Source organism: Mobula birostris, chromosome 2 (assembly GCF_030028105.1).
Source record: "Mobula birostris isolate sMobBir1 chromosome 2, sMobBir1.hap1, whole genome shotgun sequence".
Taxonomy (NCBI): domain Eukaryota; kingdom Metazoa; phylum Chordata; class Chondrichthyes; order Myliobatiformes; family Myliobatidae; genus Mobula; species Mobula birostris.
In genome coordinates, this window is record NC_092371.1 from 32,706,625 (window position 1) to 32,723,899 (window position 17,275).

General features: G+C 42.7%; 1 protein-coding gene across 1 annotated transcript in view; it reads right to left on the bottom strand.

The window, feature by feature from the left end:
- The window catches only part of LOC140208167 (protein-glutamine gamma-glutamyltransferase 2-like), a 49,484-nt gene that overhangs the window by 9,291 nt on the left and 22,918 nt on the right, over window positions 1-17,275 (bottom strand). Inside the window, exons 5-7 of the mRNA XM_072276651.1 lie at window positions 16,321-16,449; window positions 8,380-8,560; window positions 1,153-1,279 (exon numbers count right to left, since the gene is read on the bottom strand). Coding sequence (XP_072132752.1) covers window positions 1,153-1,279; window positions 8,380-8,560; window positions 16,321-16,449 — 437 coding nt within the window. The remainder of the gene's footprint in view (window positions 1-1,152; window positions 1,280-8,379; window positions 8,561-16,320; window positions 16,450-17,275) is intronic.

Genomic DNA, 17,275 nt, shown 5'->3' on the forward strand with positions numbered 1-17,275 from the left:
CTTGCCAAGACCACATTTTGGTAAACTGGATCACTTGCCTGTCCCCCTCCTACCTCATACAAGCAGAGTCTAAAAAGCCAGGCTCCAGAGATTAGGACAACTAAGAAGTGGTCACGTGAGGTGGAGGAGCAATTATGGGATTGCTTTGAGTCAGTGGACTGGGTTGTGTTCAAGCACTCGTCTAGAGATCTGAATGAGTACACCATGCTTGTAACGGACTTCATTAAAACAGCTGTACATGAGTGCGTCCCCACTAAATCATTCAGCATCTTCCCCAATCAGAAGCCCTGCATGAACCATGAGGTTGAACATCTGCTGAAGACCAGGTCCGGAGACCAAGAAAACTACAGGGGCTGCAGGTATGATCTCTGGAAAACCATCTCAAGGGCAAAGTGGAAACTCTGGACCAAACTTGAATCAGTGAGGGATGCTCAACAGCTGTGGCAGGGCTTACATGCTATCACCTCCTACAATGTTAATCAAGCGACACGGGAGATAGCAGGGCTTCACTTCCGGATCACCTCAATGCCTTCTACGCTCGTATGGTTGTCAGAACATGGAGAAACCACCATGAACCCCCACGTCCCCTGATGATCCTATGATCGCATCCTCTGATGCTGATGGGCAGGCTGCCTTCAGGAGGGTGAATCCATGGAAAGCATCCAGACCGGCTGGGGTAGCTGGCCATGTACTAAGGGCAGGTGCTGACCAATTGGTTTGTGTGCTGACTGAGATCTTTAACCTCTCGCTTCGGCAGTGTGTAGAGCAGATGCACATTTAAGCAGATAGAAATGGGTTAAATGGGCCCGAAATTGGACTTAAACAGGACCCAAACACGCTGCACATGGTCAAAGGGAGGGTAATAATAAAGGAAGCTAAAATTCTCACATCTTTGTCTAACGAGTTAAAGGTTAGCCATTATAACAAGTTTGTGTCTCTATTGATGGATGCTGGTCTTGGGTCCTGCAAACACAGGAACTTAATTTCTGAGGGATAAGTACCCATAAACTTAAAACATATATGTTTTCTCATTTAACAATACAAACTTAACCTGCCTCCTTATTCAGAAACTTTAGTTATTACTTTTAGTTGGAAGTGATGATAAATGCAATTACTCCTCATTAACCTTTAATTAACACTAGTATCACTCACCATATATGTTCACCAAGCATTCTTCCATAGTGATCAATTTCTTCCTCAATTAGTAAGTTGCAGTTTGTGTCATGAGCAGAGTTATAGTTTGTGACCACACGAGAAGGAATTCCTAGGCACCTCAAAACTGAAAAAATGTAAAAGGAATATAATTCAAAATCGTTGCAGAAGCAGCATCCAAAAAAAACCTCTCACACACAAAACGCTGCAGGAACTCAGCAGGCCAGGCAGCATCTGTGGAAAAAAAAGTACAGTCGATGTTTCAGGCTGAGACCCTTCAGCAGGACTGGAGAAAAAAAGATGAGGAGTAGACTTAAGAAGTGGGGGTGGGGAGGGGAGAGAGAAACACAAGGCGGTAGGGGAAACTGGGAGGGGGAAGGATGAAGTAAAGAGCTGAGAAGTTGATTAGTGAAAGAGGTAGTAGGGTGGAGAAAAGGTTATTGAGAACTTGGCTCTCACAATTTTATCCGAGAGTTGATTACAGTTAATTCAATGCACTCAAGGTATCCATAAATGGAAATGAACAAAATAGAAGGTAGTACATTATATTACCACATAGAACATAGAACAGCACAGTACAGGTCCTTCACACAATGTTGTGCTAACCACTCTAAATTTAATCCAGCCTTGCCCTCCCATATAGCCGCCCATTTTCCTTTCACCTAAGTGCCTGGCAGCACCTTCCCGGCACTTACTACTCTCTGTGTGAAAAGCTTACCTCTGACATCCTCCCATCCTTTCCTCCAAACACTGTAAAATCACGCATCCTTGTATTAGCCATTTCCACCCTGGCTATCCACTCTATCTGTGACTATTGTCATCTTGTACATCTCTATGAATTTATCTCTCATCCTCCTTTGCTCCAAAGTGAAAAGCCCCAGCTCACTCAACCTATCCTCACATCACTCAGCCTACCCCACTGGACATGCCCTCGAATCCAGACAGAATCCTGGTAAATCTCCTCTGCACCCTCTCTAATCCATCCACATCCATCCTGTAATGAAGCGACCAGAACTGAAGTATGATCTAACCAGAGTCTGATAGAGCAACGTTACTTTGTAGTCCTTGAAATCAGTCCCTTAGATAACGAACCACCCTATCAAATTGCACTGCAACTTTGAAGGGTCTTTGGGCATGAACCCCAAGATCCCTCTGTTCCTCCACACTGTTAAGAGTTCTGCCATTAACCCTGTATTCTGCCTTCAAGTTTAATCTTCCTACGTGAATCATGTTGCACTTCTCTGGATTGAAATCCATCTGCCATTTCTCTGCCCAGCCCTGCATCCTATCAATGTCCCACTGTAACCTATGACATTCTTCTACACCACCTACAACACCAACCTTCACGTCATCTGCAAACTTACTAACCCACCTTTCCACTTCCTCATCCAACTAATTGCGAAAATCATAAAGAGCAATGGTCCAAGGATAGACCCCTGCAGATCACCACTGGTCAGCAATCTCCAGCAGAATATGCTCCACTACTGCCACACTCCGCCTTTCGTGGTCAAGCCAATTCTGAATCCATGCAGCCAAGTTTCCCTGGAACCCATGCATCTTGACTTTCTGAATGAGCCTACTATGGGAAATCTTGTAAAATGCCTTAATAAAATCTATCTACATCACATCCCTTGCTCCACATTCATCAATTCGTTTCTCACTTCCTCAAAGAATTCAGTTAGAGTCGTAAGGCATGACCTGCCCCTCATAAAGGCATGATGATTATCCCTAATCATACTGTTTCTACAAATGCTCGTAAATCCTCTTTCTAATAATCCTCTCCAATAATTTGCCCACCACTGACGTAAGACTCACTGGTCTATAATTCCCAGGTTTATCCCTGTTAACTTTCTTGATAAAGAGGAGTAACGCTTGCTATCCTCAGATCTTCTGGTACTGCCCTTGTGGCCAGTGAGAATGCAAAGATCATTGCTAAAGGTGCACCAGTCTCTTCCCTCCCTTCCCATGGTAGTCGGGATATATCCTGCTAGCCTTGGGGCCTTATCTATCCTAATAATGTTTAACAAAATTTCTAGGAGATCCTTTCTTAATATCAACAAGTTCTAACATATCAGCCTGTTTTACACCATCCTCACATTCATCAATGATATCCCTAACACTGGTGAATACTGAAATAAAGTGCCCATTAAGGACCTCCCCTGACTTCAGTCACGTTTCCTCTTCTATCCCTGATCGATCCTAGTCATTATGTTCACCATGTACATCTTGTGGTTTTCCTTTATCCTACTTGACAAGACATTCTCATGTCTCTTTCTACCTCTCCTAAATCCATTCTTAAGTTCGTTCCTGGCTATCTTGTAACTCAGAAGAGCCTTTTCTGATCCTTACTTTCTAAACTTTAAAAATACTTCTTTCTTCCTCTTGACTAGATGTGCCCCACATCTTATCAACCATTGTTTCTTCACCTACCCTGCCTCGATGGACAAAGCTATTGAGAAACCTGTGCAGGTGTTCCCGAAGCAGCCTTCATATCTCCGTTTTGCATTTCCCTGAGGACATCTGTTTCAAATTTACTATTTCAAGTTCCTGCCTAATAGCCTTCCCCCAATTAAATACCTTCCCCGCACAGTCTGCTCCTATCACTGTCCAGGTGTATGGTAGAAGTCAAGGAAATAAGGTCGCTGTCTCTGAAATGGTTACCTATCAAGAGATCTGTCACCTGACTAGGCTCGTTGCCTTCTGCTGGATCCAAAATGCTTCTCCCCAGAAGCTCTGTCTAACTATTATGTCAGGAATCCTTCCTGGATGTATCTAACAAATTCTGCCCTGTCTAAACCTTTTGCGCTGAGGTGCCAATCAAAATCAGGGAGATTGAAATCACTCATAACAACAAGCCTGTTATTTTTAGATCTTTCCAAAACCCATTTCTCGATCTGCTCCTCAGGGTCTGTAGGATACTCCCAATGGACTGATTGCTCTTTTCCTGTTTCAGACTTTCCCCAACACTGACTAGGTCAATGATCCTGCTACAGTGATGTCCCTTTCTGTAGCTGTGACACTATCTTGTGTTAGCAATGTCACTCCTGCACCTCTTTTACCTCTGTCCCTCTCTAGTCTCCTCAGCACCTGCCAATCTAACCTCAGGGATCACTGAACCAGAGCAGAGTGCTCCAGTTTGGATTCCAAGCACCAGCTCCTGCCCCTGACTCTTCCTTCTCCCACATCTCTGACCCGAAATGATAACCTGACCCCTAACTCGCCACACTGTCCCCAAAACCATCCCTACGAACCTAAAACAAACAGCTGAGTTGCCAAGTCTGAGCAATGATACCAAAGAACACCGCAGCTCAGACTTCCTTGACCTGAACACCTGCTCCAGCTTTGAAATTTTTATTTACTGTCCCTGAGCTCTAACTCTCCTTCATCTCTGTCTCTAAGCCCTAACCTGACTTCTGATTCCCATGCTGTCCCTAAAAACATCCTGATAAAAAGAACTAAATCTGAGCCTCAACGCCAATAGACATCACAGCTCGGTACCATCTTGACTGGAAGAGCTTCTGGCTCCCTGTATTTGCTCTTCAGGATTTCATCCCTTTCCCTACCTACGTCATTGTAATAATACGTACTACGACCTCTTGCCGCTCACCTCTCCCGTAAGAATACTGTAGAACTGATCGAAGACTTCCTTGACCCTGGCACCTGGAGACAACTTACCATCCAGGAGTCTTTCACATCCACAAAGTCTCCTATCTGTTCCACTAACAATAGAATCCCCTATCACACTGCTCTCCTCTTTTCCCCCCTTCCCTTCTGAGCCACAGAGGTGTACTCAGTACCAGAGACTTTGTCACTCTGGCTTTCCGCTGGTACATTGCTCTCCATCTCCACAAAAGCATCCAAAGTGGTTTACTTGATAGGGAGTGGAACTGCCCCTCTGCACTATCTATTTGCTTTCCCTCTCTGTTTAAACATAACTGTGTGTGTTTCCTCTCCCATTCTAGGGATGTATGGATTAGTAGGTTAATTGGTTACATCAGTGTAATTGGACAGCATGGGCTCAGTTGTCAGATTAGCACGTTGCTGTGCTGCATCTTGCAATCAAAACCTTATTTTTAAATTTTGTAGCGTAGTCGTTAGCACAACACTTTACAATACCAGCAGCCCAGTTGATTTCCTACTGCTGCGTGGATATTCTCCCTGTGACCACGTGGGTTTCCTCTGGGTGCCCTGGTTTCCTCCCACGTTCCAAAGATGTACTAGCTAGGAGGTTAACTGGTCATTGTAAATTGTCTCCTAATTAGGCTGGGGTTAAGTAGGTGGACAGCACGGCTCAAAGGGCCGAAAGGGTCTATTCTGTGCTGTATCTCAATAAATTTAAAAAAACAATAGTGTTGTTTTGGGGATAATTCATTGTCACGGGATCAGAATAACTCCATAGACTTTCTGAGGATTATTGAGGAGTTATGAAATTATATGAAAGTAGCAGATATTATTTGCAATGACAGCCAGTCTTCAAGAAATAAAACTATTGCACAATTGAATTTCTGATGATACTTAATGACTAGTGAAACCAATCACTGGGTATGGGACATTCTAGTTTTGTCTCAGTGAAATTATGTAGGGAAACATGAACCTAAACATTCACATCAGTTGGTAACTATTGAAAACTTCAGAATGAGATCAGGGAAGGCACTAAGTGGCCATCTTAAGTGGGGCTGAGAGGAGACATGAGATAGAGGTAAACAAGATATTAAGAGGAATAGATAGAGTGGACAGCCAGCACCTCTTCCCCAGGGCACCACTGCTCAATACAAGAGGACATGGCTTTAAGGTAAGGGGGTGGGAAGTTCAAGGGGAATATTAGAGGAAGGTTTTTTACTCAGAGAGTGGTTGGTGTGTGGAATGCACTGCCTGAGTCAGTGATGGAGGCAGATACACTAGTGAAATTTAAGAGACTGCTAGACAGGTATATGGAGGAATTTAAGGTGGGGAGTTATATGAGAGATAGGGTTTAAGGGTTGGCATAACAATGTGGGCCGAAGGGCCTGTACTGTGCTGTACTATTCTATGTTCTATCTCCTGTACAAGCATGTTGCTAAAAGTGTATTGCTCCCACTTAATACACCTCAGTACAGGTCAGTATTGTCACTTAACATTCTGGCTGGTTCAATGTCAAAGTTCAAAGTAAATTTATTATCAAAGTTCATATATTTCACCATATACAACCCCAAGATTCATTTTCTTGCAGGCATTCACAGTAAATACAAGAAACACAATAGAACCAATGAAAGAATATACCAGTATAATGGACAAAAAATCAATTTGCAAAGGACAACAAACTGCAATACAAAAAGAAAGAAAGAAAATAAGTAATAATAATAAATAATTAAGCAATAAATATCGAGAACATGAGATAAAGAGTCCGTGAAAGTGAGTCCATAGTATGTGGTAACCATTCAATTATGGAACAAGTGAAGTTAAGTGAGGTTAACTCAGGTTCAAGAGCCTGATGGTTGCCAGGTAATAATTATTCCTGAGGCTCCTGTAGCTTATTCCTGATGGCGGTAGAGAAACGAGAGCGTGGGTGTGTATTCAGGGAGCTATCCCTCAGCATTGTAATTTATTTTTGGGTGTCTGGTACGCATTTTAGAAGCTCTTGCACCACCTATTAGTAATTAAATATTCAAAGGAGTTGGATTGTGCTACCATTGTAAATTTGTAATTCTGCAAAGTTATCTGTGTTTTCAAAATGTGAAAGTAGGTGATTATAATTATTGATGTTGTAGCTAAATGTTTATTGTGATTCTTGTGTTTACGAAGTATAAAACTTTGTGCTGGTAGAATGAGATTCTCTTGGGCTTTCTGCTGAAGGTCTGCTGTGTGAATAAAGACTTTTATATTTCCCAGCTCAAAGGCTTGGTTTAGTCAGTTGCAACAGACATAGTTGAGAAATTCAGATCTAGAAATTCTTCTCAACACTGGCAGTCAGTGTTGTGGCACAACAGGAAAATAAGCTTTGGTTAAAAGTCCATTGCCCTAACCAACCTTATGTGGAACTTTTTCAAATGCTTTCCAAATATTCATGTAAAAGGTAATTTCATATTTCATCATATTGTCATTTATACTAATCCTACATTAATCCTATATTTTACTCTCTGAACATTCTCAACAACTCTCTCATTAGATTCTGCCTCTTAATTACACATTACAAGCAAATTAATTTACTAACCGATACATTGCTTTGACTTGGAAATTAATTTGAGCACCTGGAGGAAATCCAGTCAGTCTAAATATCTTCAGACCATGCTGCCCTGAATCAGTAAATGTGTTCCATGTGTCTTGACATTGGATTCTTTATTACAAGTTCTAGCACTTTCCATTTTGCCAAGATGACCAAACTACCATAGTGGGTTGTATCTCAAATCATGATGAGATGGAATAGGGGAAGGAGATGGAGAGCCTAGTGAATGGTGTCATGACAACAACATTGCCCTCAATGTCAACTAAGCAAAAGACTTGCTCATTGACCTCAGGAAGAGGGCTGGTGCAATGCTCCTGTTTACGTCAATGGTGCTGAGAGAAAGGGGTTTGAGAGTTTCATGTGTCTAGGAGTGAACATTACCAAAAGTCCCTCCTGGTCCAGAGCCAAGAAACCTCAGCAGCACCTCAGGAGGCAAAAGACATTTGGCATGTAACACACACAAAATGCTGGAAGATCTCTGCAGACCAGGCTGCGTTTATGGAAAAGAGTACAGTTGACGTTTCGGGCCAAGACCCTTCAGCAGGACACTTCAGGACCCACAGATACCATATACCAATCCTCTTCTATTCTCCCCACAACCCTATTGGCCCCTCTCAGTTTCTACCACCCATCTACACAACATACTGTACACAGTGACCAATTACTCACCATCCCACTTGCTTCAGGAATGTGGTGGGGGAGTGGGGGGGGAGGAGGAATGGAGCACCAGGCGGAGACCCATACAGTTTCTAGGAGAATGGGAAATCTCCTCACACAGACAGAACCCATTCCACTGGACCCATTGGCAAGCAGTTCTACTGTGAATCTGTGCCACACAACCTTCGTCTTCGATTTCCTTATTCCACATTATAAATCTCCCTATCTCTGTCTGTAATGGGATCTTATTTACCCCTGTTCATCTTTTACATACTCTGTGCTTGTAGAAGGCTCTGTAATTATCTGTTATGCTTCTCACTAGTCACACTCTAGATTCAAAAAATTCAATTTCAGAGTAAAATCCTCACCTGTGCAGGCCACAGCTGCAAACACCCAACACTGTCCATAGCGAACTGGCTGCTGGCAGCCTCCCTCATACCACTGATGGAGGATTGCAACACTTCCATTCCATGACCAAGGGTACACCCCTCCAGTATATGGCTCGTTCCATTTGCCAGTAAGTACCCCTTTGTCATCAGCAGAATTTATCTGGAAAAGGATGAAAGCTCACCATTTAGGATTCCGTCAGAAGATATTGCATTCCACTCTTTTGTTAATTTTTTTTTTATAAAAAATGCCAAACTTTACCACACTGCTCAAAACATGAAGAGCATACTCTTTGAATTTTTAAAATTCTTTGGATTTGATTGTATTATTTTATCTTTAACACAATTTGTATGGTCGTTAACTAGCCCACAGAATATGCAGGCAGTGGTAATAAATATGGCAGTAAGACCACAAGACATAGGAGCAGAATTAAGCCATTTGGCCCATCGAGTCTACTCTGCCATTCCATCAGGGTTGATTTATTATCCTTCTCAATCCCATTCTCCTACCTTCTCCCCGTAACCTTTAATGCTAATCCAGAACCTATCAACATCTGCTTTAAATATACTCAATGACTTGACCTCCACAGCTGTCTGTGGCCATGAATTCCACAGATTTACTACCCACTGGCTAAAGAAACCCCTCCTCACCTCCGTCCTGAATGGACATCCCTCTGTTATGAGGCCCATACCCACCCATACCCACTCTATCCAGACCTTTCAGTATGCGATTGATTTCAACGAGATCCCTCCCTTATTCTTCTAAACTCCATCGAGTACAAGCCCAGATCCATCAATAACTCTTAATCCTTCCATTCCTGGAGTCATCCTTGTGAGCTTCCTCTGGACCCTCTCCAACACCTGCACATATTTTCTTTGATAAGAGGTCCGAAACTGCTGACAATATTCCAATTGCAGATTGACCAGTGCCTTATAAAACCTCAGCATTACATACCTGCTTTTATCTTCTAGTCCTCTCAAAATGAATGCTAACATTGCATTTGCCTTCTTTACCACTGACTCAGCTTGCAAGTTAACCACACGATATAAGCTAGAATAACGTTAAGGTCAGTTATAAAATCAAGCCTTTAGCAGAGTGGTAGTAAGCTTGGAAGATCATTTCTTGAATCAGACACAGACACAATCAGACACAATTTGTTTAACGATCAGAATTAATAAATAATCAATATAGAAATAAAATCACAAAATATAAACAAAGAAATAGCAACAGAAATTTAAATGTGAGGAAGATCGTGTTAAAATCAGAACGAGAAACTCTGAAATTCAAAACCAAGTCTCTGGCTTCGTTGGAAACTTGTTGGCAGCACTGCCATCTGCTGGAATGGAAGACCATCACAAATTAAAGTGAGGGAAGTCGTTAACCCCTTAGAGCGATCACTGCTATTTAATAAGAACTTGATTGATCCCATTTAGCAGAGCACCACTTCAAAGTTCAAAGTTATTTTCAAAACGTGTATACCATATACAATTTGGAGATTCATCTTCCTGCAGGCACTCACAAAACAAATAAACGCAATAGAATTTATGAAAAACCACACACAGCAAAGTGTGCTACACATTCAATGTGCAAAAGAGGACAAATCACGCAAATAGTGAAAAAAAAATAAACAAATCGCATAAACAGCCTCGAAAGTGAGTCTACAGTTGCGGGGCCAGTTCAGCACAGAGGTGAGTGAAGCTGGTCCAGGAGCAACAACTGCTCCCACACCTGGTGACATGTGACCATTTGTCTGATGGTAGTAGCGAGAGGAATGGGAGACCGGTCAAACACAGGCAGGCGGCGCTGAACACCTGTTCACTTTCTGCTTTCAGCCTTGATGATTTAAATCTTGTTCAATGCTTTAATCAGTGTGGAGTAATGGAGCTGAGCATGGGTTGCTCTGCTGCTAGGCCTCGACACAGTGTCCACCCCGGCCGTACTGCATTCTCGAGAGTCCAGTGTGCTGAATCTTCCAGGAGATCGCCAAACGGCTAGTTAGATGGTTCTAAACTATATCCCTTAGCGGAAAATTATGGGCTGCAGACTGCAATGATTGCAGTTCAGAAGAAGGATATTGGCTAGAATATCCAGTAGTTTTGTGAGATGCCTGAAAAATGTCACTGTTGGTAGTCAGTGCCAACTTTACTGCACCATAGCCAGGAAAATCACTATCCTTTCACTTTCCCTGCCAAACCACAGGGAACATGTGGTATGATTCAATAAGGCCAGCACTCGTTGTTCTAAACTTGCAAGTACAGCCGCAATGTGCTTAATCTCCCCTTATAGCACAAAACTCGCATTCCTAGAATGAATGCAGTGGATCTTTATTGGGGCACGGATCTGCCTTGTGTGGAAGCTGTGGTAAGGAAGGGTTAACATGATGCCTATGCAAAGATAGACTGCAGACTGCCCAGGCAAGTCTCTTCCGGGGCTGCCTACCCTGAAGAAGCTTAAGTAGTCCCTTTGACAGGAGCTCAGTGAAACCCTCTCTCACTGCTCCCGCTCTGTGATCATCTTTTAGTTCTCTTTCCCGTCCTCTCAGCCTTTTTTCTCCAGTCCTACCGAAAGGTTTCAGCCCAAAACGTTGACTGTACTCTTTTCCCAGATGCTGCCTGGCCTACTGAGTTGCTCCAGCATTTTGTGTGTGTTGCAGGTAAGAAAGAACTTGAACAGCATAGTTTCCTGAGCAGAGCAGATTCCCGGAGCCATTTTCACTTGCTGGGGAAGAGAAAGCATATAAGGAAAGGATGTGAAACACGCACCGACTAGGGGACAATTGCTTTACTAACTGCAAAGGTTGCTAGCTTGTAGTTTTGATTGATGTTTAGCACCTGTATTGTGAGTGGTGAATTGATCCGACAAGTAAGGAATTCAAACACACACAATTTACCAAATGGCCAATATCCACAACTGCTAGTGAATTCTGTATAAAAATGGCATTTTCTCTGTTCCGGTTCCAGAACAGTGTGGGTGACAGGGACCATGCTGTTCTCCTTGTGCACACATAAAATAAAGTACGAGCAAGGAGTGAGTGTGAGTTTTGAGTGTCCAGTTAATTGGTGATGACAGATACTCAGAGGTTCCACAAAGATATCTAATCCTTGACTTTGTTGTGTATTTAATATTTCTGTAATATTTGAGTAATATTACAAATATATTGTTTGATTAAGCATTCATGTTGGTTTAAATAATTCATTACAGGTTATATGTAAAAGTACATGAAAGGCACACATCATCACATCATCACGTACGTACGTGCCTTGCTTAAAGTAACAACGAAGGTAAGACACTCATTCCCGGCTCAGTGTTTCCTTTCCATCACTTTCAAAATGTAACAGGCTTCGTTATACAGGAGAAAGGGATTCAGTTCTGGTCGCCAATCAGTCCCAAATCCTAAGGTGCTCATACTTGAGCAAAGGGCCGAGTCTGTTGCTGCTGGAGCACAGAATTCATTCTGTGTGGAGTAGTCAAGCCACGGCAATACCTTAGGCGCTGACATGGGAAAGCTGCAGCAGGAAAAAGAAGTTTGCCTTGGTCTGGGTCAGTCCCATGGGAGCAGAGAAAGGGAAAAGGGTGACTGGTCCGGATCAAATTCTGCATGACCAGAGAAAATGAAAGGTTATCCCAGTCTGGGTCAGATCCTGTGGGAGCACAGTAGGTGTGTTGTAAGTGTGTGATTAAAAACAGGAAATCTGAAATGTGTGTGCATTTGTGTGTGTGTACTGGTTTTGTGTACATGAATGATAGCATGGAAGTCCCCTGTCCCAGACCTCTGAAAGGACTCGGGTAGCGTGCACAGACTCAGAGTCACAGTCATAGATCACTACAGCACAGAAACTGTTGTAATTTCATCCAACCTCAGTGAAAACTGCCTGCCTGCATAGTTTTGTATACCTCTATCAAATCTCTAGTCGATCTTCTGCATTCTAGAGAATAAATCCTAGCCTGTTCAACCATACCCTATAACTCAGATTCTGAAGTCCCAGCAACATCCTTGTAAATTTTCTATGTACTCTTTCAACCTTGTTTACATCTTACCTGTAGACAGATGAGCAGAACTGGACACAATAGGTCTCACCAACGTCTTAAACAATTTCAACATAACATCCCAACTCCTGTACTCAGTACATTGATTTATGAAGGCCAATGTGCCCAAAGCTTTCTTTACAACCCTATCTACCTGTGATTTAACTTACAATAAATTATGGACCTGTATTCCCAGATCCCCCTGTTCTACCACACTCCTCTGTGTGTCACCACTCACCATGTAAAAACTACACTTGTTGGTCCTCCCAAAGTGCCACACCTCACACTGGTCTGCATTAAAATCCATCTGCCATTTCTCAGCCCATTTTTCCAACAGTTCCCGGTCCTGCTGCAAGCATAAGTACACTATACACCAATCTTGGTGTCACCTGTTTGCTGATCACAGTATCATCCAGGTTGTTGATAGAGATGACAGACAGTAGACCCAGCACCGATATCTGTAGCACACCACTAGTCACAGGCCCCAAGTCAGAGAAGCAACTATCTACTGCCACTCTCTGGTTTCTCCCATGAAGTCAATGTCTGATCCAAATTATTACCTCATTTTGAATGCCAAGTGACTGAACCTTCTTGATTATTCCCCCCGTACAGGACGTAGTCAAAGGCCTGTAGACAACATCCATTGCCTTGTCTTCATTGACTTTCCTGGTAACTTCCCCTTGTACCTAAAAATGCTGTTGACTAGATCCGAGATGTCCCTGACCCTGACACCCGGGAGGTAACATACCATCCGGGATTTTATTCTGATTCACAGAAACTCCTTTCGGTTCCCCAAATTAATAGAGTTCACATCTTCGCTCCCTTCCCTTCTGAGTCACAGAGCCAGACTTAGTTCCAGAAATCTGACTGCTGTACTCTCCCCTGCTAGGTCATTCCCTTCCAATAGTATCCAAAGCAGTATAGCTGTTGTTGAGAGCAATGGCCACAGGGATAGTCTGCACTAGCTGCCTAGCCCCTTTCCACCTTCTGATGGTAACTTAGTTACCTGTGTCCTGCACCACAGTGCAACTGCTTCCCTGTAGTCCTGTCTGTCAACCTGTCAGCCTTCCGAATGACACAGAGTTCATCGGTTCCTGCTCCAACTCCTTAACGTGGTCTGTTAGAAGCTGCAGATGGATACACTTCTTGTACGTTATGGAGCAGAAAGTATTAGGTATATTGTATGAGCTGAATGGACTAAGTGTCTGCAGAGGGGTTGTTAGAGAAAGCAAAATGTAAAAAAAAACAGTTAATGTGAACAACAGTCAAAGAGGGAAAAGACAGAAAGAACAGGCAAAGAATAATAGTAACACAGTCAAAATGCTGGAGAAATTCAGCAGGTCAGGCAACATCTGTGGAGATGAATAAACAGTTGGCTAGACGGGCTGAGGCCCTTCTTCAGAATAACATCACTTTTAAGAATAATAATGTCTACCTTAGTGTTTGAAAAGAAGCAATTGGCACCAAAATCTGAAAATGAACTGGATGACTATAGCCTGCTGTACTCCGGCCTTCAACAAAGTCCACGGCAAGTGACACCTCCTGAGTACTTGGTGAGGCCGGTGTCAGCCGATACCCTGCCATATGCGGAGGCTTCTAATGGCACTACGGGAGATGAGATGCAGAAGAGTGCAGAGGCATAAGTGATATGCTAATTTAAATATATCTTGAACAGATCTAGTAGGAGCTCTAAGAAAAAGTTTCTCTCACCCTGTGGATTGCATAGGATGCACAGTGTGATACAAAAGACAATGATGTTAATAAATATGTAGAATGTGTGTGTAAATGTTTTCAAAAGTATCTCTAGAAAAGGGGACACTCGTCTCAATAAATGTTACTGTAAGTAAGTTGCAACCTAAGGTAAAGGAAAACATATACTACAACTTGTGTGAGATGAGAAGAGTTAAGTAAAATTATGAGTGTTTCACAATATTGGCAAAGGCAATTACAACATCAAAGGATTAAAGCTGTTAAGGGGAATGAGGACAATAATGTGGGAGACTTTCTGGGCTGCTCCACTATGGCTTCTTGGTAATATTTACATCGTTAGAAAACTAACAGCCATGGGTTTTTCAGTAAGCAGCATCTTTTTAAGATGCTTAGAAAATCTATTGATGAAATCACAAGTTCATTTACCTTTAAAAAAACAGAAAGTGTGGAAAGTGAGCGGGTCTGGAGGTAGAATGGAAATGCAAAGCCTTGAAACCCTTACTCTCAACAATCCTGCTAGTGAATGTACAGTCTCTGAAAGATAAAATTGATGACTTCAGAGCAACGTTGCAGTGCCAGAGGGACATTAGGAACTGCTGTGTACTTTGCTTCATGGAAACATGGCTCACCCCCACCATTTCAGATGCAGCACTGCAGTCCGAGAACTTCATCATCCACTGGAAAGACAGGACTGTTGAGTCTTCTAAAGATAGAGTGGGCAGAATGTGCTTCATGACTAATCCATCTGGTACACAGATGTGATGGTTCTATCTCAATCCTGCTCACCCGACCTGAAACATCTAGTGATCAAGTGCCATCCACTTTATCTGCCGAAGGAGTTTTCCGCCTTCATCATGGTCATATTCCACCTCCAGCCACCATCAGGAAGGCACTGGAGGAGCAGAGCACAGCGATCAGCAGTCACGAAACAGCGTATGCCTTCCCTAACAATGAGGGCGATCTCAACCAGGACACCTCAAAGAAAAACCATCAACATATCTCCTGTGGAACCAGAGGAGCCAATGCACTTGACCACTGTTACACCACCATTAAGAATGCTAACCGTGCATTCCCACTCCCACACTTTGGAAAGTCCTATCACCTGGTGTATAGACAGAAGTTAAAGACTGCGGCGCCAGTGGTGAGGACAAAGGAAGTATAGTGAAGTGAGGCACAGCAGTGTTTACAGGACTGCTTTGAGTCAGTGGACTGGACAATATTTAAAGTTTCATCTTCAAATCTGAATGAATGTGCACAGTTGTTACCGACTTCATAAACACCTGTGTGGATGAGTGTGCGCCTTCAAGATCAACACGGACATATCCCAAACCAAGTGCCATGGATGAATCAGGAGATTCATAGTCTTCTGAGGGCTAGGTCTGAGGTATTCAGGACAGGTGATCCAGAACTACACAAGAAATCTAGATAGGACCTATGGAAGGCTATTTTAAGAGTGAAAGAACAATTCCAATTGAAGTTGGAGATGGAATTGGATTCATGTTAGTTTTGGCAGGGTTTTAAGGTCTAATTCCTACAAGGTGAAACTTAACATTATGAATGGCTGTAATGTTTCACTCCCAGATGAGCTCAGTGCCTTTTATGCACACTTTGAAAGGGAGAATAAACTACAGAAGTGCAAAACCCTGCAGTGTCTGGTGACCCTCTGGGCTCTGCCTCAGAGGCTAAAGTCAGAACATCTTTCCAGGGGGTGAACCCTCACAAAGCCACAGGCCCTGATGGCGCACCTGGGAGGGCAATGAAGCTCTACACCAACCGACTGGTGGGAAGACGGCCTATCCAGCGGTAGGAGGCCAGGGCATGTACATTGAGGAACAGGGCTTGATTTACTGTTGTTGTTTTGTCACTTACCACATTCTATTTGGTTGGGCTGTGTTGTTCTTCTGAGCATTGTTGACACATGAGTTGCCTCAGCACATAGTTGGGATTGCTAATGACATACCTCACTGTAAGTTTCAATGTACATGTAATAAATAAATCTGAATCTTCAATCTCAACCAGAGCTAACATTCCAAACTCAGTGTATTGGTTGTGATCTGGACAAGGTATCATAGAGTAAGAGACTCAATGGACACATGACTGAACCAAAAAAAGACAAAGGGGCAAACATCACAAATTATCCATTCTTTTACTTGAACTAAAACCATCCTTAATAGTTCAACACTCACCATAGCCGTCACAACTCTGCTGATATAAACAGGGTCATTTCTGTGCATATAGTCCTTTGTTGGATTTTTCTGGCATTTGATACTTTTATCCAACATCATAAGACAGATATCCACAATATTTTCTTCAAACTGAAATGGAAAACATTTTGATATTTCTGTGAATCCTTCTGAGAAATGCTTAGTGATAATAAAGTTTTTGCAAAGTTATTACAAGAGCAGTGATAAGAATAAAGATTATTTGAATGGATAATTTGGTAGTTGCTGAACTTGCTGAAATATTCTGTCAGTTTTTCCATTGCAAAACTAACATGGCCATTCTTGTTTCTGTTCTCTCCTTTCTGCTATCACCCTCATCTTCTCCCTTCCACACTGTCCAGCAAAGCCAATTAACCACCAATTGAACTCCAGGCCTCAAATGGGCCATTTGATAATGACTCTCTCTCAGCCGGGGGGGGGGGGGGGCGTCAAATTTTGTCCCCTGTAAAATACAATGCCCACCTGGCCTTGTCTGTTGCTGAACTCTGAAGTGATGGCAATGATGGTGGTCTCTGGGTAATCGCTACCTAGCTCGCCCATTGTGTGTACCGGGACGTCTGGCCCATTATATCAGTATCTTTAGCACAACACTTACTCTTGCCTAAAGACCCAAAGGGTAAATCTTTGTGAAACAAGAGCAAATTTTGGGTGTTTCATTTCTGGAGTTCTGCACCATTTGAAGACAACACAGTAAATAAATGAAATATGGGGATAAGGTCCAAGAAGAGATGTTTATTTAGAAGTGGCAGGGCTGTTAACCTGCTCAAGTGAATGATTGTTACCATCGTTGATTATAGAAATTCTTTACTGTGAGTTGTTATGCAGATTTACTTTGCTCTCTCTGAAGGAATAAGATCATTGACACATTTTCTCTTTGCCTGTCTTTCTAACATTCATACCAGTGCACAGTTTTCCTTTA